Raw genomic sequence first — 22,211 nt, 5'->3', positions numbered from 1 at the left:
TTATGGATTGATTTTAACATCACTGAGTGAAGTAAGTCCCTACAACCTCGTTTGGATTCTGTGTTCGATGGTTTTGCAGGTGAGCAGATTTAATTCAAGTTTGCTCGGCTAACATTATCTCAGAATGCTGGTGAATGAGATGAGCCCTCTTGTTCATAGTGTTCCCAGAATATTTGAATTACCTAATAAAATACTGATATTTAGTTTTCTGTAGTGATACAATATCACCAAACAAACTATTGCCATACTGTGCTGTATCAATTTCTCCCCCTTTAGATGGTTAAAAGAAGTTGCATATTTTTCCAAAAGGCAGGAATCCTCCTCGCAGCCTGAGTTAGCTTGGCCACGCCCATGAAAATGCAGTTCTTAGGCCCTAAACAAATGAGCTATGAAAACCCAAACTGGTTTTTATACCAGTATGTAAACATGTTTGTTTCTGCAGGTTATTTTAATATGAGAGCCTTTAGCTATCAATCTGTTTTGGGAGCTAGCCTCAACTGAGCATTCAAAGAAATGCAGTTTGTGGAATTTCTGCATTAGCTTAATGCCGTTGTATGTAGGATCAAAATATTCAAAGAAAATAAAGAATGTAGCGTTCATGTGAAACGACATATTCGGGCTGCATTAAGAGAAAAAATATTATTGATCATTTTGTCAAGTCAAAACTTCAAAATTCTATTTTGATGCAAAAGTCCAAACCTGCTGCAGTTTAAATGGGAAGGCTGTGAAGGCACTGGTTCTAGTGGAAAGCTTCCAGACTGCATGAATGAGTGCAGCTGTGTTACAGAGCAATCTGCTGCTGCAGAGCAACATGGTGCTCAGCACAATTTCAGAGATAAATTAAATGTAAAAACAGTTCTGACAGTAAGCAGACTTTGTAATATTTTACTGCTGAAAAAGATTTATTTACTAAACCTTTGGCTTTTTCAGCAGCCTGTAAAATGTAATAAACAACATAAAAAGAACACATTACAATTACATTTTATTGTAGGTTCTACCTTACAATATAAAGAACCTTGAGGTGATGGTTGTTGTGATTTCACGCTGTATAAATAAAACTGAAATGAACTGAAATTGAAAAGTTAAATTGAATTCAACGATTTTGCTACATAAAAAATGCCAGTGCATTCAAAACTTCCACGAGAATTTTGCATGTGAACAACAGACACAGAGAGAAACCCAAGCAGGCTTCCTGTTGTGTTGCTTTGCGCCTACAGATACTAAATCCTGTCAGGCTGATTAATACCCGCTTAGAAGGGGAGCAGAGCAGTAATGGCTGGGAGATTTAATCAGGGCAGCTAATGAACGCTTCCACCAACACACACACATGCACGACACTATAGGCAGACAAGAAACTTCCATCAAAGTCAGAGCCCCTAAACATCAAGACAAACTTTCGCGCTACACATCGCCACCACATGACCTCACGTACACTGAAACATAACAAAAATGTCCATCGCCATTAAGATTTGTAACCTCGATTTTTTAACAAGGCTGAAGACATAGCCGTAGCCATTCTGAGAAATCCCTAAATTTAGTCCATAATCTTTGTCACTATGACCAACAATTAAAACTCTATTCAAAACAGTAATTGTCCAAAGAGGGTTTACCAACCTTAACCTTCTGATTATCAGATTGTTTTGCCAAGCTTTGAGTGTTCAAGGTTCAAGGTTCTTTATTTGTCACATGCATAGTTATACAAGTATAACACACAGTGAAATGTAACCTGACACACTCCTAGACATGTGCAAAAATGGGGGGGGGGGGGGGGGGGGTAGAGGTAGAACATTATATATATATATATAGTATATACATTGGGTGAATGTGCAGTAGTAGCAGCAAGCAGGTGAATTCTGTACATCAATAAGAATAGACATCTGACTATTTTACAGAATAGACAATATAAACATATTTAAAATTAAAGGAATTTGAAATGTACATTGTGCCTGGGTTTAGAGTGTCTGGAAGTGTCCTGTCTCAGTCAATTATAGATGATGTGAGAGGACGGGTGTGTGTGTGTTTAGGGCCCGGATGGCTTGGGGATAGAAGCTCCTCTTGAGTCTCTCAAATGGCGTGAAATCAGCTACAGTATGAAAATTTTAGTTTAGATCTTTTTTCTTTTCTTTTAATTATGTACTTATTTAAGCTAAGTGCCAGACTTTAGTAATAAAACGAGGCCCATCACAGTGCAAAAAAAAAGCCGCTTGTGGCAGACTCTAAAAGCAAGTCAATTTCTCTTGATGAACTTAAAAACCAAAATAAGCATTTTATCAGCCAAGTATTGTTTCAGTTTCTTTGGGTAATTTTCTCTTCAAGGCAACAGCACAGGGTATAAAACTTTATTAGGCTTAAGGCTCAAAGTTATGCATTAGTAGGGCTACGCGTGCTTTGAGTGACAGGTCAACTAATTCAAGAGAATTCAAAGTATTTTTAATATGACTAATAACATGTCTTGGTTAACTTTACTAACAGATCATCCAAGACGTCTGTGGACCACTTTTAGTGACTGAAATTTTTGCATTTTGTTTCTATTTTTATGTATTCATATGTTAACAAGAATTAGCAAATATCTAATCACAGGACACTTTGCTCATTAGATATTGTTACCTAATAACTAACTAAGGCTGCACAGCCTGTCTTTAAAATTTGGTCACTTGCAGCTCAAAAAAAGGCCAAGAATTCAAAAATGACTTGAGGCTAAAAAAGTCCATACACCAATTGGTGATGTTACGATGTCCAGCTTTTATATACAGGATATTATTAAATAGGATATTATTATTAAAGTATCATTTCCATATCATTTAAGTGCAACGTCATGTGATAAAAATAACTTTTTGTTTATTCAGGGACATGCAGTTGCTCATGAAGTCCATAAAGTATGTGAGACCCTTTTTTGCATGAGTCTCGATTTAAAATTAAGTCAGCTGGAAGCATTATATAGTCAGCTGGACGCAGCCAGCTCACACAGCTTAACTTAATTACCTGCCTAGCTACAGGGGACAAAATCTGCCCACAGAAAATGGGTGGTCGCAGAGCTGATAAATCTGCCCACGTCTACCCGCATACATATCTTGAAATTAAGAACCTATTGTGTCATCAATCACCAAGAATTTCAAGTTTGCCCCTGTTGCTGCCGTTAAACAGCAAGAAATTAAATGTTAACAATCATATAACAATCAGCTGGCTTAAAAATGACTCTTTGTCTGCGCTAGTGAAAAATGTACTAATATGTTGCTTTTTTACTGCTTACATAAGTTCAGATAGATTTCTCTTTGATTTGTTATACTCTAAACCACTTATCAACACATTCCTGCCTCACAAGGCCCTCAGCAAGCTCCCTCACTGTGGTGTTTCCAGGGAATACACCGCTCCCTAATGTCTCCTGTTTCCACTCTTATCACTTTGCTGCTGATGAGCGTTTAGCATTCGCCGTGTCCCTCTGAAGCAGCTGCTTTTGGCACAGTAACTGGGTCGGACATGATAAAATTGGAAGCAGTGCAAGGCGCTCCTGATAACAGCAGCCTCTGTGCTTGAGAGTGAGAACAATGCATCGAATAGGAGGTGGGAGGAACTCTAGCAAAGATGGCAATTCCTGTGTTTTGTTGGATTTAACTGTCAAAAAAGAGACTATTTTTGTGACGATGAAACATTAAGAGAAGATTAGCCCTCCATGTTATTGTCTGTGTTTAAAAGCTGCTATTTAAGTGCTCGCTACCTGTGAACGGGCAGATTTAGATCTATGTTCGTCAGCAGGGGAAGGACAGGCGAGCAGAATGTTGGTTTCCTCCCTTCGAGTGTCCTTATGTTGATGCACGATTGCTTTTTCAGCGTGCTTTTATAGATTTGCGAGCCCAGCATGCACAGAGTTAAAATTATTGATTCGTACGAGTGTGTTTGTAGCGTGTGCTGTGGAAGTAAAGCACGCATACGAAGGTTGTGTCTGGCTGAGAAACGTCTGAAGAATACAGCATTTCAAAGGGACAGATTCGAATGACAAACTACGAGAAAAATTTGGGAAACTTTACGCAAGCAAAGAGAAAATTGGGGACAAGGCAGTGGTAAAGTTTTCACCCAGGGTTAGACTTTAAAATATCTAGATTCTGAAATTTTTAAAAAAGTATTACTCTCTCTCACCAGGGCTTTTGGAAGCCATCTTCTCGGACTCTTTTGGCGTTCTGAATAGCACAGGCTGACTTGGAGGGCTGCTTCCTCCCATGCTAATGCTCTGAACGTGGACGATGTACTCGGTGTCCTCATCCAGATCCCACAATGCACAGGAGCGTGTGGTGGTGTTCACTTCCTGGATGAACCTCAGCATGCGTACATCCTTCTTCTGCAGAAGCACAAAGATCAGAAAGGCAGAAGTGTACATTTTGTATTTGTTTTTTCCCCCCAATATGCCAGTACCCACTTGTGAATTCTTTGGCATGAAAAGGGTGACATTTCCATATATATATATATATATATATATATATATATCCACTTAAAATAATAGGCTTAGCAATACTTCCTTTCTTCTTGTTAGTGAATATTCCCAGGGTGCACGCTTTATCAAGTTCAGATTTCTAGTGGCAAAGTCCAATTTTCCTGGTTAGATCTGATGTGGTGCAAATGCAAACACGTCTCTCTTGGTTAATAGAAAGGAAAATGCTGAAATAAAACCTTCTGGGGTTTTTTTTTTTTTTTACAATGTAATTAAGCATAAAGAAAGAGAGAGAGAGAGACAGAGAGAGAGAGCCTCTCTGGCAGTGTACACTCTGCTAGAAATGTACATTATTATCCAGCTAGGGCTGCTTACTCAGGTCAATTGGCTCCTGCTAGATTAAAAGTAAGGCACCTTGGGGGCACTTTTGTTTACCAGGCAATTAAAGAAGCAGATTTCTTAAACCATTAAAACTTCAGTAGACAAGAGGTGCATTTGAAAAACTATATTTGAAAGTGTTTCTTAATGTGGCCTCAGAAACTAAACTAGAAACTGGCCTAGAGAACCCTCTAATATTAAACCAACTGGAAAATCTCATATACGGCACATTATTTAAGTCGCTTTGGCTTGACCACAGTTGCCGTGCATCTGCAAGCTTCTTTGCAACCCACCTTCACCCCAGCTTCTCCTCATATGTTGTATCTACATGTGCATTTGGGAAGGTTGGATTTGTATTTGGCAATACGGCCAAATACAAGTTTCTGATATTTTTTTTAAGCTATGATTTTCTGACTTTGGATTTCACATGCTTTTTTTTGGTGTTTATTTATGTTAAACCTGTAGTTTGAAGGTGCCATATTTCACACTATATGTGGAATTAGCCATTAGATGTACAGACAACTATCCCTGGACTTTTTTAACTGTGAAGAAAACCTCAAATGTGATGATCTTCTGGCAACTTTTCCCGTCGTAATACAAATACTTTTAAAAAATAATTTTAAACAGATTCATGGGTGTTTATTTGATATTGATATCTAAAGTAGGGATCCGAATATCCAATAATTGGACATTGGTGACAAACAGGGGTTAAAATGTGATTTGGCAGGTGGTGCAACCCTAAGTTCTGGTGTAACAGGACAAGTGGGGATATGACTCGCTTAGTAATAAGTGACATAATCACTGGACTGTGATCTCTAGTAGATTTGTTTGGTGAACAGGCTGTGGTTAGCTGGCTGCTTGTTCTGAGGTTTGCTGCTCTTTATTGGTTCAGTTCTACAACATATAGCAGATGTCTGATGACTCCTTTTAGAATTAAGTCCTGTTATTTTGAAGCGTTATCTAAATGAACTTCATTTGTGGTCAAAAACTGCATGTCTAGACTATCCTATGTCTAGAACTGTCAAAAATAATTTAAGGTTTGGCAGACTTTGCCCACAAATAAGGTTTTTAAAGCTTTTTCCTTGTGGGGGTTATATTTTTACCACCATCTTTATTCTCTCTCACTCTCTTACATCTCTGCAGCTATCCTGGACTTAACCTCCTAAGACCCGAACTCTGCCACGGCATGTATTTTTAATTTCTCTTTGCTATTTGGGCTGATTGGGACCTGATGGTATGTAAAAACAAAGAATTACGTGATTTTTTTTAACCTGATTTTCGTTTCTGAGAAAAATGAGATCCACATATGAGGACATTCGTTTTACATTTTGATAGAACAGTGGCAGTATAATGTCCTCGTAAGTGGATATCAGGCCCTTGTGGAAAAAAATTTATTATTTTGGTCTAGACAACCCTAAAATGTGATGTCCACATATGTGAACACCAGGTCCTAGGAGGTTAAAGTAGCAGCGATATATGACCTCTGAATAACATTTAAATTATCATTTAATGTGTTGTCAAAGCCGTTTCACAATATGAAATAACCTAATAACTTCAGCAACACATGTAGAGATCTGATGTGTGATTAAAATTTACATTTCCAGTTTATCAAATGTCACCTGCTGAGCAGTCGTTACCTACCACAGAAATGGTTTGTTTGTTTGTTGAACCGTTTGACACATTGCATTTAAATTTTTTAAAAGAAGTTACTCTGTTTTTTCTCGCTTCCCCTTGAGCAGAGCTATATATTGCTGAAGCGCCACAGACTCAACTTTACTGACATCTGCAGCATGAATGCAGTGACAGTGACAAAAAAGAGAAAAGTATGTGGGCAGGTGGAACCAAGTGGTGACTTAACTGTCCCCATGGCATCAGCTGCATGAAAAATGAACTTGTTTGACATTATTTTGTATTTAACTCCATACCAGAATGCAGTCCTGAATTGCTCCAGCCCAATTTAACCCAAGATGACAACGATCTAATCTACTCAAATCTGTTCTGTATTGTTTACAGTAGCAACAATACACCATTTGGTAGCAGGAGAACAGTTTGCAGGGGTCATTCATGCCTACGATGCCTATAGTGTTTTGTTTTTCCTAAGCTGTAGTTTTTGAGTAAGCCAGAAACAGTTTTCAAATTGTTTGACACAACTGAGGAGCTTCCTCAGTTGTGTCAAACCTACATGGATCTGTGTGAAAAAGTGATTGCCCCCTGAACCTAATAGCTGGTTGGGCCACCCTTAGCAGCAACAACTGCAATCAAGCGTTTGTGACAACTGGCACTGAGTCTTTTACAGCTGTGGAGGAATTTTGGCTCATTCATCTTTGCAACCAATTGTTGTAATGCAGCCACAGTGGAGGGTTTTCTAGCATGAACTGCCTTTTTAGGGTCATGTCACAGCCAGTGTTGCCAACTTAGCGACTTTGTCGCTATATTTAGCGAGTTTTCAGACCCCGTAGCGACTTTTTTTCTACAAAAAGTCGCTAAAAAAAAAAAGACGTGAAAGCGCATATCGCTTTTACTCTCAAGAAGCAGCGGGTGCTGTAACGCAGTCAGTTCTTCTTTTATTCTTTTACTCTTATGCTGTTTTGTGGATCACAAGGTTTAAAACTACTTAAAACACACACACACAAAGTAACTCCACCAGAGTGCCTATTTCGGGTCACTTTTGCCGGTCCAAATCCAGGTAAAGGAGCAGGGTTGGAATTGTGACATTAAAAAAAACAATAATTGCTAAAATATATTTAATTTGTAGTTCTAAATAAATTCTAAATGCATTTAGGACGTTTTTTACTCACTTTATGTGTCTTTCACGATGTTATTTCTCTCTCCAACAACATAGATTACAATTACATTAGCATGACCAATTATGCAAATTAGGTGATGACATCATTTAGCGACTTCTAGCAACTTTTAGGACAGCCAATAGCGAGTTTCCTTACTGAGGAGTTGGCAACACTGGTCACAGCATCTCAATTGGATTCAGGTCAGGACGTTGACACTCCAAGGTATTAATTTTGTTTTTCTTAAGCTACCTGATCTTTAAGTGACGTATGAATCCTGCTTCCGGGTCCAAACTACTCTGCGTTTATTAAGGCTGTTGTGTTTTTAACATGTTTTAATGCTTTTGTATTTTGTTCTATTCAATCTGACCAAGCCCCTAAAAAAAGTCAGTGATCACTGTCGGCCTCTCTCTTTTAAAACTCACATTTTAAAACCTTACAATGTAACTAGAGCCCAGCCAATCCAGCAGTATATTAATGACTAACCTCGTATTGTGGATGGATTATCTCAGTTGTTCTCCTGACTGAAGTTTGGTCCGTTTATAGCATCCTAACCTAACCCTCACATTAACTTTTATCGAGTGGAAAAAAGTTAGCGTTCATCCTCCAGCTTCACTGTGCTAATGTGTTTATATTATGCTAACCACAGCTGTGCAGCTAGCCACCACATAGCACATCATTACATACCAGCTAGCACAACTTCATGTAACCCTACAAACGTCACTACTGTTTAGTTTTCTGTCTTCATTTAAGTCAGAAGCGATAGCAGAGCTGTACTTTTTAATTTCTTCAGAACTCCCTCAGTCAGAGCGTGATGCATTATTTTTAGATGGAAACTAGCGAGCTAGCTCCCTGCTAACTTCTAACTGCTAAATTTCATAAATTCTATTTTCATGGATGTCTGGATGTTAAGCTTAATTGTTACACCTGGTAAAGCAGCCACACTGATCATTTTATTAAAGATAAAAGAATTTAGACAGTTTTTAACTTTCAGTGATGCCGCAGTGTTCATTTGACTTTGGGACCTGAATAGGAGTTTGGACCTGGAAACGGCTAATGACGTCAGACTTAAACCAGATTTAAAGGTAGAGGACTCCGAGGTTGCTGGTGTGTTTCAGATCATTGGCCTGCTGCAGGATCCAAGTGCAGCACTGGCATATTTAGCAGATACCCAAAGTCAAAGTATTAGTACCAAATCAGTACTCAGAATTCCAGGAGTACTGATATTCTAGGAATGGGGCTACACTATATAAAAGTCGTACTCCGTTTGATTAAGTCATCATTTTTGACTCGCTCTCCACACATAACATACTCACACAACACATTAGAGCCTGAACAACATATATACTATATAACAATATATCAGCATCGGCAATATGTAGGGCGTTATTAGGCATTTGCAAATATATATGTGTTGCATAGTTTGTCCACCAGAGGGCACTCTGCAACTCTGTCACGCAAACACAAACCAGCTGATGCAAGCATAGCTGGGCAGAATGTAAATGCCCAATCCATGGCTTGTGACAATGAAATGAGATTATTTTTAAACTGCATCGTCATATTATCTTATCAGGGGCTCATAAGCAACTACACATAACAAACGTTAGCGAAAACTACTTATGTTATGTATGCTGAAAGTTAAAAAATAATATATCGGCCGGTAAATCGCATCTCTAAATCACCAAATATTGATATTTATATCAGTCTTAAAAATCCTGCTGGGCTCTACAACACATGTAGCGGTACCTGTTGGGTGATGGCAAATCCGATGACAGGGTCTCCCTCCAAGATTTCCCACGTAACCACAGCAGAGTTAACCTCGAGTTCTCTGATGGTCACATTGAGCGGTGCTGACAGCAGGGTGTCTGACGCACATGCACGGCCAGAGGAAAGAAATAAAAAGAGACAGGCCATAAATATTATTTACACTTTATAACTATAAACACTACAACTTGAACAAATCGTCCCCTCGTCATCGCTCTCTCTCTCTCTCGCTGTGCTCTCGCTCTCTCCTTCCTTAAGATCTTCTCTTCACCTCCTACAAATTAATCCTTCTCCTTTCATTAATACCGGCCCTAATTAAGCACATACATGTCTCCTGGTGTTTTCCTTGAAAAAACGCTTTTTCCATTCTCTTCACGCACACTTTCCCATCTTTAACTTTTCCTCTCTTCTTTCTCCTCCACATATCTGATTAAACCATGACTCTTGAGGAAAAACAAAAAACAAAAACACGATGCATTTGTCAATCAGAAAATTAACTTTGACGGACTAAATTACAGTCTTCCTTAACATTTTTCATTTCTTAGCTGCGAAGGTAGCAGAGAGTAAAGTGTGTATGGTTATGTGAGAGTTAAGACCAACTCATGGTCTTCTACGATTACAGACAGAGTTGTATTTCCCATGAGCCTGACTTGTAAAAGGAACGTCAGAATCAGACCTTGACATCGTCAGTGTTGGGAAGGTTACTTTTAAAATGTATTCCATTACAGAATACAGAATACATGCCCCAAAATGTATTCTGTAACGTATTCCGTTACGTTACTCAATGAGAGTAACGTAATCTGAATACTTTGGATTACTTAATATATTATCATGCTGTTTACAACTACATGAATGTACTATTGCTGTGATTTATTACTGTTACTGAAGGTCTGCGGCTCCGAACCGTAGTAAAGGGACCTCTGGCTAATACGGTGGGTTCTGTGTCGGGCTCGTAGCCGAAAACTAGCTTTACTTTGTTGTCTGGGTCAACTTTGCTAGCGAGAGATAAAGAGAGGCGTTGAAAGGCTGCTCCAACGGAACTTATTGTTTTTGGAGGAAAACACGAACACAGTGTACAGTCGAGTCTTAATAGCTTACTTACAACTGGGCTCGTCAGGCACTCTTCTTGGCTGCAGTGGTTATTATTATATTTACATGCTTCCAGCTCCCGTTTTTGCTCGATGACAGCTCGTACTTTTCCTTTTTCTTCCTCCCTCGCTCACAGACACATAACCTGTATGGCAGTCCATTCTCCCTGCAGCACGGACTACACTGCCTATGATGCTACATTCTTTAGAGCTATACCGGTAGCATTCTGCCTATTAGCTTAGCACAACAACAACAACAGGCGCTCTCTCACCCAGGAAACACGCAGAGAGAGAGCATCACCCTGTAACCATGGCAACCGTAACGCTGCCGCCTGGAACAACAGAACGTAGCTGTCAAACAAAACCCAAACAGTCCTGACCCGCCACAATATGAAACAGGGAAGTACTGCCGTGTAATCCATTTATTTCAACAAAGTAACTGTATTCTAAATACCACCTTTTTAAACGGTAACTGTAACGGAATACAGTTACTCATATTTTGTATTTTAAATACGTAACGGCGGTACATGTATTCCGTTACTCCCCAACACTGGACATCGTACACACAAGGATGATAACGCCCATGTGCACACACACATGAAACTGTCACTGAGAGGGACATTTATCTATTTTGTGAATAAATATTCTGTTAAATACACGGAAATTCCAGTTAATCAAAATCTTTGATAGATTAAATGACACCTGCAAACTATAACTGGAGTCACTGAACTGTCCACTGTGTTTCTGCTGAGTCTTTTGGAGACATTTTAGTGGATGTTTATGAGGAGTAAAAACCATTCAAGAATTTTGTGCTTGTTATTAGTCTGGTAGTTGGCACTAATTAGCATATACCCAATATTTGGCCACACCTCTTTATCTCTGAATTCAGGTGTTTTCCATCCCATGGCCATAGCTGAATAAGGTCAATGTCACAGTCTGGCTGGGGCAGACTGTATGTGTTTGCAAAAGAGGACTCAAACGCAGACCAAAAACTGAACGTGGCGTGGATTTAACAAAAAACAAGCCGTTTATTGAGGCTAGCAAAAAGGGTACAAACAAAAGGGCATTGGTGAAACGAAACAATAACCTAAACCGGGTGAACTGACATAGATACCTGAAGTTGTGACATGGATGAGCAGACGACCTGACAAAGAATGACTGAAAGCACACGGACTAAATACACACAGGAGGATGATGACAGAAGTGGAAACACATGGAGAAACAGCTGACACACATGAACATAACGACGTCACAAGGAGAGAGTAACACTAAAAACATTGAACATAGGAACACAGGACCCCTTCAAAATAAAACAGGAAATATAATGGGACGCAGACATGACAACATAAGACACACAGACATGAAACACACGAAGGGCAAGGGAGACTTCACAGGGGTTGAAAACACAAGGGGGAACTAATAAGCAAATGAACATAGGAAACCTAATAAGCTTAAACATACACTATAAACATCAAAAGAACTAAAACTCAAAACACTGGGTCATAAGACCCAGGATCGTGACAGTCAAGCACCCATTCATGCAGTCTACCTCTTTAGCACAAGTTCTTCTAAAGAGCTCGCTGTAATAGGATGATACCAACAAGTCCGTTTTTGAAATTTCTTCCAGTTCAAGATACTCAACAATAAACTGCACACAGTATTATTGCACATATATATATTTAAGAACCACAGTAACTCGACCCAACACTCTGCTGACTCTGTAATTGCAGAGCTACAAACCTCTGATATTAACATCAGCATAAAAGCTGTGCACCGGGAGCTTCATGCCATGGGTTTACAAAAAAATCCTTGTAATCGCTTTGGTTGCTTGCAGACTGAGGTGGCTGTCTGTAACTTGCATGAAGGATTTGTCTGCAAATATTCATCAACTGCTTGCTGAGTGGTAGTAAAACGTGGAAAAGATGAGGTGAAAACCAGAACTGGAGACCACTTGCTCTTAGAGTAAAACCTGTGTCTTACTGCTGCAGCCAAACACATTTCAAAAGGTGAACCGGTGAACTGAACACCAGTGTTTGTTCATATATCTTCACTTCTGGCTCTAAAAAAAACTAACACGATGGCAGCCAGAAGACTTTAAAAAACAAAGAGCAAGAGATCAATGGGTGATGCCGCCACTGCTATGTCTGTCTTTTATATACAGTCTATGGTCAGCAGCAGTGGATAGCTGTTTCTGGCCTGTGCACAGTTTGTACTTCACTATCACTTTTTGTCATTTTGTGCCATAAAAAATGAAAGTAATGGTCATAACTCCTGGCCGCTCTACCATCTGTCCTCCCGCTGAAGTCAGCCCATTGTTGCACAATTGCACAGGAAAAACATAATTTTTGATTTTATTTGCACCATTTTTTAGCTCCGACTGGACAAGCTCTTTTCAAGCTTTTTCTTTGAAAATATTGTTACCAGGTTGTTCTCTTTGTTACCAGGAGAAACGCCGTCAGTCATGTGACACTGTTGCATTAAACCGCTGCAAATATTGAGCACACAATCTTGAGACTTGTTCTTGGAGTTAAAAAGTGTTGTTACAGGAAAAACAAGAATGTACTTTATTTTCTCCCCTCCCTTTCTGCTTGCTGATAACACAATCATCACAGTACAGTGTGTTACATCATGTTGGTGAAATTCATTTTTGATAGGCGACAAACTCAGTTGAGTGGCTCCCAAAGGCTGCATGTGAATGTGTGTGTATGTGTGTGTTTGCTGATGCAGAGTAAATGTGTGATGTGTTCCCAAGTACTGTACGGGCATGATCCATCGCTATGACTCCCTGTTTGACTGGCAGTTTTCTCGCTGTTTATCTTCCTGTGCTCACACAGACACAGAAACAATGCAATGGCAGAGAGGGATTCCTGTCCATTCTTACAGCGTTTGCTGCAGATTAACAAAAATTCCCTCTTAAAACTACATCCATTCCCAGCCTCGGGAAGCCAAAATATCAAATCTCTAGAGGCCGAGATAAATCCCACATGAGCTTATTGCCAAGATTTGGGCTTTTCACGCGACTGTCATCTATCAGCTTATCATCAGGATGCAGTGTAACCAAGATCTTACACATGAGATGAACATATGTTGCCGCAGGTTAGAAACATGCGATATCGTACAAGATAGATGAGATACTCCCCCAGCCCCCAACCCCACACACGCATGAACATATAGAAGGATTGGACCTGCTGTATGTAGAGGCTTTACATGGAAGTAACTCAATCACATTTCACATCCCTTCAGGACACTGGATGGATGAAGCTGCACATTCTTAAAGCAGCTACTAGAGATTATCTCCCCAAACAATGAAGAATTTTCAGAAAATGGTGAAAAAATGCCAACTGAAATATTCCAGGAGCCAAAATGATGCTCACTAATATCTTGTTTTGTCTGACACAAGAGAAAGTGGCAAATGGTCACATCTGAGAAAATGACCACTGATTGGTCAGTTAGTCAACTAAAATGTAAAGCTCTAATGCTCGTTTAGTCTTTACTTGAATTTAACAGTCAACTGAGAACTTACTGAGCCAATCACACGGTGCCACAAAGACTGGGTTTTTTTTAATGACACTTTTCTAGAAACATTTATACAAACTGGGATTAAACTGTCTGATGCAGTGTGAGACCAACTTGTGTCAGCCATTTTTTTGGCATCACTAAAGCTCACTGTGTCCACCTATAGCTGATGCACGCACATGCAGTGTGTCACGTCAGGTGGCTTCCCAAAAAGGGATGAAATGCACACCAAATGCATTAAAAATCAGTCAGCTGCTGCCAACTAATACTAAAATAAAATCACAACGACATGTGTTTAATCGGCCCGGTGCATCAACTCACATTTACTCGCAACGATCGCTCATCAACCTGTGGTAAAACTCACCGGCATTAACGGAGGACGCTGAGAGGAAGCCCAGCAGGAGCAGCAGCACCGCCGCAGACAAGCCTGGTTTAGCCATCCTCCTGCTTCTTCTGGTGAGGCTTCACATCCTGTGCGGCCCATTTATAGCATGGCGTTTAACGGGAGGAGGCGAGCATCCCCCGGTTAGGGAGAGAGGAGGTACTTGTTGTACCGGAGACCGGGCTCACCTGAACTTGGACTCTGCAGCAGCAGAAGCGCAACAACGGCCAGAGGAGGAGGAGGAGGGTTAAGGGGAGGGTGGGGAAAGGGAGGGGGTGGTGGTGCACGATGCCGTTCTCAGTTGTCTCGGTGGACACCTCACAACGACGACCCTTCGACCACCGGCAGACTTCCAGGCTGGCTGTGATGGAAAGTCGGCGCAGAGAGGATTTCAGTACGCGAAGAGGTGGAAGAAGTGCGCAAGTGCTGCAGAGTGCAACGTGCAGCCACGGCTTATGACTCTCTCTCTCTCTCTCTCTCTCGCTCTCTCTCTCTCTCTCCCTCACAAACACACGCACACACTTGCATCACTCCTCGCTTATAAGTTACTTGCCAAAAACAAACCAATCCTCCAAAGAGAAATCATCATTTTAGACAAAAAGTAACATATCCGTGCCTGTTGTCAGCTATTTTTAATGAAGCAGTCTGAAACGCTTTAACCAATCAATCATTTATAAAGCACAGACGTTCACTGTTCTATCTGTGCACATGTGTTATTGCAATATCAATACATCTGGATCTGAGAGGACGCTGGAAAGGCCACACAGAGACTCCCCGAATGGATCTGAACCCTGGACCTTCTTGCTGTGAGGCAACAGTGCTATCCACCATGTCACCTTGCTGCCTTAACACCACTTTAAGTTAAGTTTTTAACACATAATGCATATTATGCCTTACATTATGCTTTCCCAAGTCAACTAAGTAGTTTTTCATGCCTGAAGAGTAGCTGGGTGAGAATGTATGGACAGTTACAATATCTAAATAAAAAAATGCATTTGTGATGTGATGATGTCACTGTTGCTGTTTAGGATTGTTAGTTTGGCCCGCCCCCCATCATCTTTTGTGCACCAACAGCCTTACCCAATTCTGGTGCCAGTGATCTTCCAATAGTAAAAATTTAACACACTGCACTAAAAACTTTCACTTTCCTGTGGGTGTAAGAGAAACACTGATGTCTATGATAGTGCAATAAATGCATTTAAATGCCATAGCTTCAGACCTTGCAACACAACCATTAATTTAGGATCCTCTTTACATCATTTACAAATGATGCAACACAAAGGTAAAAGATTTCTAAAGACATTTAATGATTCCTAACATTACATAAGCTGGAATGGGATTCCAGAAGCTAAAGGAAGGAAAAGGTGATCCCATGCACCGTTTAATAAAACATGAACTGTATATGTGTAGAAATTAATAATAGGAATGAATCTATAAACAGGAAATCAATTGTGAGTGCGATTTGTCAGTAAAAGGGCTCTTATGTGCAATCGAAGGACGTATTGATCCCATACCCACTCAATCAAATGAAAGGGCTCTGGCAGGCACATAAAATCTTACTAATTGTGGATCCTATATGGTCTCTTAAAGAGAGGAACATGCAGTAGTAGGTCAATAAAGGGGACACAAGGGTCCTGCAAAGCTTGTGCACCTTATTAAGAATAAAATAGGGCCAGTGTTTCTCCTGGAGTGTGGCAAAATGCTGTCCGTTGTACTCATGTATAGGTACTCAGGGACACAGATTACACAGATCAATACATGATTAACATTCTCAACAGACACCCCTTTAACGTCTCTTTTGCTTCAGGGAGAAGATGCCGATGTGCCACCCTGCTCCTCTCCTTTCTTCTCTTTGCTCTTCAGTGTCTTTCAAGGTTATAAGAACAATTTAAGACGACAACATTCATATCTCTTTGCTGTGCCGCTGACAGTTTTATCACTCAACTTAGGTTCAGACGAGCACAGTCTCCTCCAGTGACCTCTGGTTTCAGCTTGCAAAATAAAAAAAGAAGACAAAAAAAAACCCACCCTTGAATTTTCACCTTATTGGTGGTCACGCCAGTTGTTTTCATGAAGCATGATGCTGACAGATTTATTTTTGGAGAACTTCTTTTTAGAGGTTAATGTGTTTGGAGAAATGATAAGAAGTCATATGCAGATTTAATGTCAGGTTTAAAATAAGAGGAATACTTCATCATTTACCAGAGATCACAGGGAGATGGTAAAGATCAACACTGCAGTCATAGTATTACATTTACTGTCAGTACACAGTTATTATGACCCCCTGTGTAGAGTCGTTGAGCTGAACATGAACAATATAAACGCCTTTGCAAACTGGAATAAACTTGTAATCTCAGCAGTCTCTGCATGTAGTTATCAAAGAATATGACTTCACATGTAGTTGTCAATAAACCAAGGATATTGCCTAATTAGTAGGCAAATCTTATCAACTGTTTGTCCTTTGTAGGATCTGGTACTTGATTGGAGCTTATCTTTTTTTTAAAACAAAGACGTCGCCCCCTACTGTTCATTAGAAAGAATGCAGATTTAAGGCGCTTCTGCAGCTGCCAGCAATTTATATAAAACTTCTGGCTTCACTTTACAGACACAGGCAGCAGGAACAAAGCTTTAATATGATCGATTTGTTGGACAACATGAGAAAAACAGTTGTCCAGTGGGTGTTAAAGAGTGTTTTGATGATCTTAGATAGCTGTGTGGATATACAAGCAATATTAGCTTAGCGAGAATTAGCTTTATCTCGCTACTTAGCTTGCTAGATAAGCTATAAAAAAATGTTTGTTGAATCTGGACTGAATCACGTCAACCTCACAGTAAAATAACAAATCATTAAATTATTCCCACATTTGCAATTAGTGTGTAGCACTCAAAGTACGGCTCATTGTGCCTACTTTTTGTTCTTGAGGAGTTGTTTTCCGTTGCGTGTTGAGTTTGGAGTGTACCGGGATACATTTGTCGAAGAGGGTGCTCTGTGTGGAACTCAAGTGGAGCTGATGGGGTACAAAAAAGGCCAGAAGTGGCCTTAATCCATCTGAAGCTTGAGGGGAATGAGCCAGTCTGCAGCCGCTTTGAAGTGGCATTATCGCTCACTTTCTCCTCGTCTCTTCTCACTGCTAACCCCCAAACTGCCCCTGGGGGAGTTTAATTACAGTGTATGGTATTGTGTGTGTGTGTGTGTGCGTGTGTATGTGTTTAGTAGTGATGGGATTTCCGGCTCTTTTTAGAGATCCGGCTCTTTCGGTTCGGCTCACTAAAAAGAGCCGGCTCTTTCGGCTCCGAACCGGATCTTCAGGTTGTTTTGTTGCTTTAATTATTTAATCATTAACAATAATATAAAATTATGCAGAAAAGGAATTACTAATGTAAAAAAAGTGGTTTTATTTATATATGTTTATATATGGCCCCTAGAGACAAAGCACGTACAAACTCCAAAACACATTTCTAGCATTTACTGAACTTCCAAAACAGAGCTACCTAGATCACTTAAATTACACAATTGAAAGCATGTGTGTATTGTTTGTGTATTTATAGACAAGCACTCATATTTATTCAAATAATTTTAAAAAAAAAGTTCATTTACCTGTTACTACCACACACCAAATCCGGTTGTTGGTACTTGCTGGCTTTTGTAGCCACTAGGTAACAAAAGCTCAACACTGCGCCCTGCATCCTTCTTCTGTTGTCTTTTGTACGTGATTCTGAGTTTGTACGTGATTCTGAGTTTTTACGCGTTTTGGAGTTTGTACGTGCTTTGTCTCTAAGGGCCACCACAAATATACTTTATTTATTCACTCCACATAAAATGTAATAAATAAATCATATAATACAAAGAACAATTTTTTACATTTTAAACTTTTAACTATTTAAATTTTCAGCTTTTTCCTTTTAAACAAATTTAACGTGAAACAACACAAAACACTGCAAACCACAACACAATTAAATATAAATTAAAATATTAAAACAAAAAGAAGATGCATATTCTCTGTCATATGGGCCTGCATGATTTCTGAATCCTTTATCATCTGCAACTGAAAATAGTGGATGATTACTATACCTTTCTAATGTGACGTTGTTGTCCCTCGCTCTCTTTCTCTCTGGCTCTGTTCCTGTGCTACTGCAAGTGTAACTAACGCCCCTCCCCCCTCTGCCCAGCGCAAAGTACAGGCCGCGCGTGCGGAGTTTAGGGTGAGAGAAAGAAAAAAAAAAAACCTCACGGCTCCCAATAAGGAGCCGGCTCGCGTCGTTCACTTCAAAGAGTCGGCTCTAAGAGCCATTTCGTTCGCGAACGACCCATCACTGGTGTTTAGGACAGAGGAATATTTATGGTTGAGCCATGCAAATGAAGACGAAAAAGGATCTCAAGTGAAATGAGGTGAGAAATTGTGGTGGAAATTGGACGGAAAATAATGACTTGAAAGAAATTCGAACAACACAAAAGTGAAGGCAGACGGTGAGCGAGGAAGATTTAAGTCCAGCAGAGGGAATAATGGTGGGAGAGGTCAGGAAGAGGAAAAAAGCAGAAGGAAAACGAGTGTGATATGGAGATAATAAAAATGAGTTTCAGCCCATTGCTTTACTCAACTTTCCCTTAATGACAACCTGAACCCATCCGGCTGTTCAACTCAGCAAAGAGGCATCTCTGCAATGTCACACATACACATGCACATCATCCATGCATGCTGCTATCCTGAAAAAAAAGGGGAAAAGTGCTTGCCTCAGAGCTGCTGACATCATCACATCTCTTCTCATTCTTGAATATTTGGCCCTTTTCTCCTTGGCGATGCAATTCAATTTTAAGGCTCATGAGACTAAAGCGATTCACCTTACTCCTGTCTTCCCTGCAGGTGAGCGAGCAGGCAGCAGGGACACGGAAACATATTTTGTGTTTGCAAGTGAATTTAGTTGCTCTGAAAGTGTACACTGCCTTTTACACTCTCTCTGGAGCCTGGTTCTGCTGGAGGTTTCTTCCTGTTAAAAGGAAGTTTTTTCCTTCCCGCTGCCACCAAAGTGCTTGCTCATAGGGGGTCATATGATTTTGAGGTTTTTTTCTTTGTATGTATTATTGTAGGGTCTACCAAGCATTGAGGTGACTGTTGTTGTGATTTGGTGCTATATAAATAAAATTGAATTGAACTGAAATAGAAAAGGTTCATTATTTCAATTTTTTCCTTGTAATATTTCTGAATTCTGTTTTTATGCGATAAACTTCTCCCTGTTATATATAGAGTGTTTGTATGGTATTTACATGCTGTATGTTATGAAACCGTTTTGAATAAGTTTATGCATGTATTCATCTTCTGCATCCTTTCGTAAAAACTCTCAAATACACGTGGGCAAATAATAATTTGATCCCCTGCTGAATTTGTAAATTTGTTCACATACAAAGAAATGAACGGTCTCTAATTTTTATGGCAGTTTAATTTTAAAATAGAGAGACAATCATAATAATACTTCAGCCAAAAAAAAGTTAGAAATGGATTTTCTGTGAAATTACCCAGGGAGGCATCCGTGGGAGCTACAGATCGGCTGTGTATCCATGTAGCAGTTGGATCCACTGTTACCAAGAACACCCCTGGTAACACAATACGCTGTGCTCTATCTGATTTTCTCGTTTTGGTGTTGTTCCTGGATCAACATTTCATCTGACCAGTCGCACTGTTACGATGTCCGATGTCCACTCAGGAAGAAAATCCAAAAAAGGGGAAAGTTAGGATCAAAATTAGGGTTGGGGTTAAGATATGATCGTGGTTACGGTTAGGGTTACAGGACTAGAGTTAGGGTTAGAGTTCTGGGGTTAGGGTTATGGTTTGGTGTGATGGTGTTTCCAAGATGCTAAACTATGATTGGTCCCTTGCAATGTTGAACCTGGATCAACATTACCGCCGTTGATCCAGATACAACTCCAACACAACAATATCAGATTGTGCCTGTGCTATAATGGAATCTTCCGGAACCTGCAAAGCGCATGTACAGGCCAATCTTAGGGTTGCCAGAGAACATTTAAATGATTCTGAGAAGTGCTGTGGTCAGATGAAACTAAAGTAAAAGTCTTTGGGATCAACTCAACCCCCAAGGGCATAGATTTGGTTGTGTTTTTTGTTTTTGCTTCTTGATAAAAAAAAAGGAGAAATATACTTGCCTACATATGCTATTCTACATGCTTTTAAACCATTTAAAATTACAATTCATAGTTTTATATGTGAATTATATCATGTTAAATTACTATTAAACAAATGACTGACTAAGTATTTCAGGCTTTAGTTTACTTCAGCCATATTCCATATAAATTAGATATCATACAAAAATAAAAATAGCTTCAAATAGAGTCATGACAATAAAAGAATATGACTTTAAGGACTTAACAACATTACTTCAGTAACAGTACACCGACATCTCTGACACATTAGCACTAAGGGAACACTAAATGATCTGGTGGGTTTTGTCCATAAAGCTACTCATCTAAGATGACCACAAAGTCTCTCAGCAACATTATGCAACATTTTAGGCACTACTGCCCTCTATCAGATAGGGGGCTGGGATGTTTTATTCTAAACATGAATTACTGTTACAGCAACAGACATGGACTACATGCCCCACACAACAAACACATGCCTGCTCCTCTCGTTAGCTGAAATGAACTGCTGGAATATTTGTTTTACATCTATACTGTCCAGTCTCTCCTGGTGGACATGGCATCACATTATTCATGGTTACATACAATTTTAGACTGATGTAGACCAAGCCTAGCACCTACTTGCCAACCTTGAGACCTCAGAATAAGGGAGACATTCAAAGGGGCTGGGGGGGGGGGGGGGGGGGGGATATACATGTACAAAATACATGTACATATACAAAAAACTTGAATTTTACAGTGTTTATTTATCGGATAAAATAAGTTAAATGTCACCGTTATTATTGTCCGGCCGGAAACAGGCCGGGGGTGTCCAAATTCAGAGGCTGCATCCACCTGAAACTGATTTCCGGTATTTGCCAAAAACTGATTGCTCATATTTAAATTGCTATAAGTAACTTGTTGGGCTATAATATGTGAAACATATGTCAAATACATCCCTTATGGATGACATAGAGTCATCTTGAGCCACAAACAACATTCATGTAACAAGGTAGAAGCCGCAATCAGTTTTTGGCAGCGACTTTTATATAACCTTTATTTATGCAGTTAAAAAAATCTCATTAACATTAAAAATGTCTTTTGTAAGAGTAAGCTGGCCAAGAGGACAGAAGAAATGGCAGCAAATATTACAATTGTTCAGTAAAAATATTTTAAGTTTGGATAAAGGACCGGATTGGTTATAATGTAAGTACATTACATTATAACCCTAACCCTAACCCCAGGGGGCACAGGCCACCCCCCCCAACCAGACTGGCCACCCCAGGTGCCACCCTAAAGGTAAAACAATAAAATTCAATCAAATGTCAAATGTACGATTATGTTTTCACGGCGAAGCTCAGATATCCGAGTGTAAGTGAATGCAGCATCGGCTTCTGCACTATGTGCGTCACGTTAGCAAAGGTAGGAGAGCTAAGCACGAAAGACGGCACTGCAGGAAACAATTTTTCGGTGAAAGAAAATGAAGACAGAATAAATGTCCCGGTAAGTAATATTAAGTTTGTTGAGTTTAATAAACTTCGGTGAAATTAGAATACCAAGGAAAAAATAACACTTAAAGAATTATTGCAGCCGTTGAATATTTCAGACAGTATGCTACTGAGGGGAGCTAACATAAGAGTTATGAGTTATAAGATATAATCTAAGTTGTAACATTGCTGTATGGAGCTGCAGATTTGGTTGCAGGTTAACATAGCTGGACTGGCCATCGGGCATACCGGGCATATGC

The 22,211-nt window shown here is 39.7% G+C and overlaps 1 protein-coding gene and 1 long non-coding RNA gene across 2 annotated transcripts in view; one reads left to right on the top strand and one right to left on the bottom strand.

The window, feature by feature from the left end:
- Positions 1-14,791, bottom strand: part of fndc5b (fibronectin type III domain containing 5b) — a 33,210-nt gene extending 18,419 nt beyond the window's left edge. Inside the window, exons 1-3 of the mRNA XM_085147711.1 lie at positions 14,317-14,791; positions 9,331-9,449; positions 4,135-4,333 (exon numbers count right to left, since the gene is read on the bottom strand). Coding sequence (XP_085003837.1) covers positions 4,135-4,333; positions 9,331-9,449; positions 14,317-14,392 — 394 coding nt within the window. The 5' untranslated portion in view covers positions 14,393-14,791. The remainder of the gene's footprint in view (positions 1-4,134; positions 4,334-9,330; positions 9,450-14,316) is intronic.
- Positions 14,792-21,764: 6,973 nt separating this feature from the next.
- LOC146493726 (uncharacterized) overlaps positions 21,765-22,211 on the top strand; it is a 42,621-nt gene continuing 42,174 nt past the window's right edge. The window contains exon 1 of the long non-coding RNA XR_014871790.1: positions 21,765-21,967. This is a non-coding gene — a long non-coding RNA (uncharacterized LOC146493726). The remainder of the gene's footprint in view (positions 21,968-22,211) is intronic.

Source organism: Neolamprologus multifasciatus, chromosome 22 (assembly GCF_963576455.1).
Source record: "Neolamprologus multifasciatus chromosome 22, fNeoMul1.2, whole genome shotgun sequence".
Taxonomy (NCBI): domain Eukaryota; kingdom Metazoa; phylum Chordata; class Actinopteri; order Cichliformes; family Cichlidae; genus Neolamprologus; species Neolamprologus multifasciatus.
Note: the sequence above shows the minus strand (reverse complement) of the source record. Positions and strands in the feature narration are given on the sequence as shown.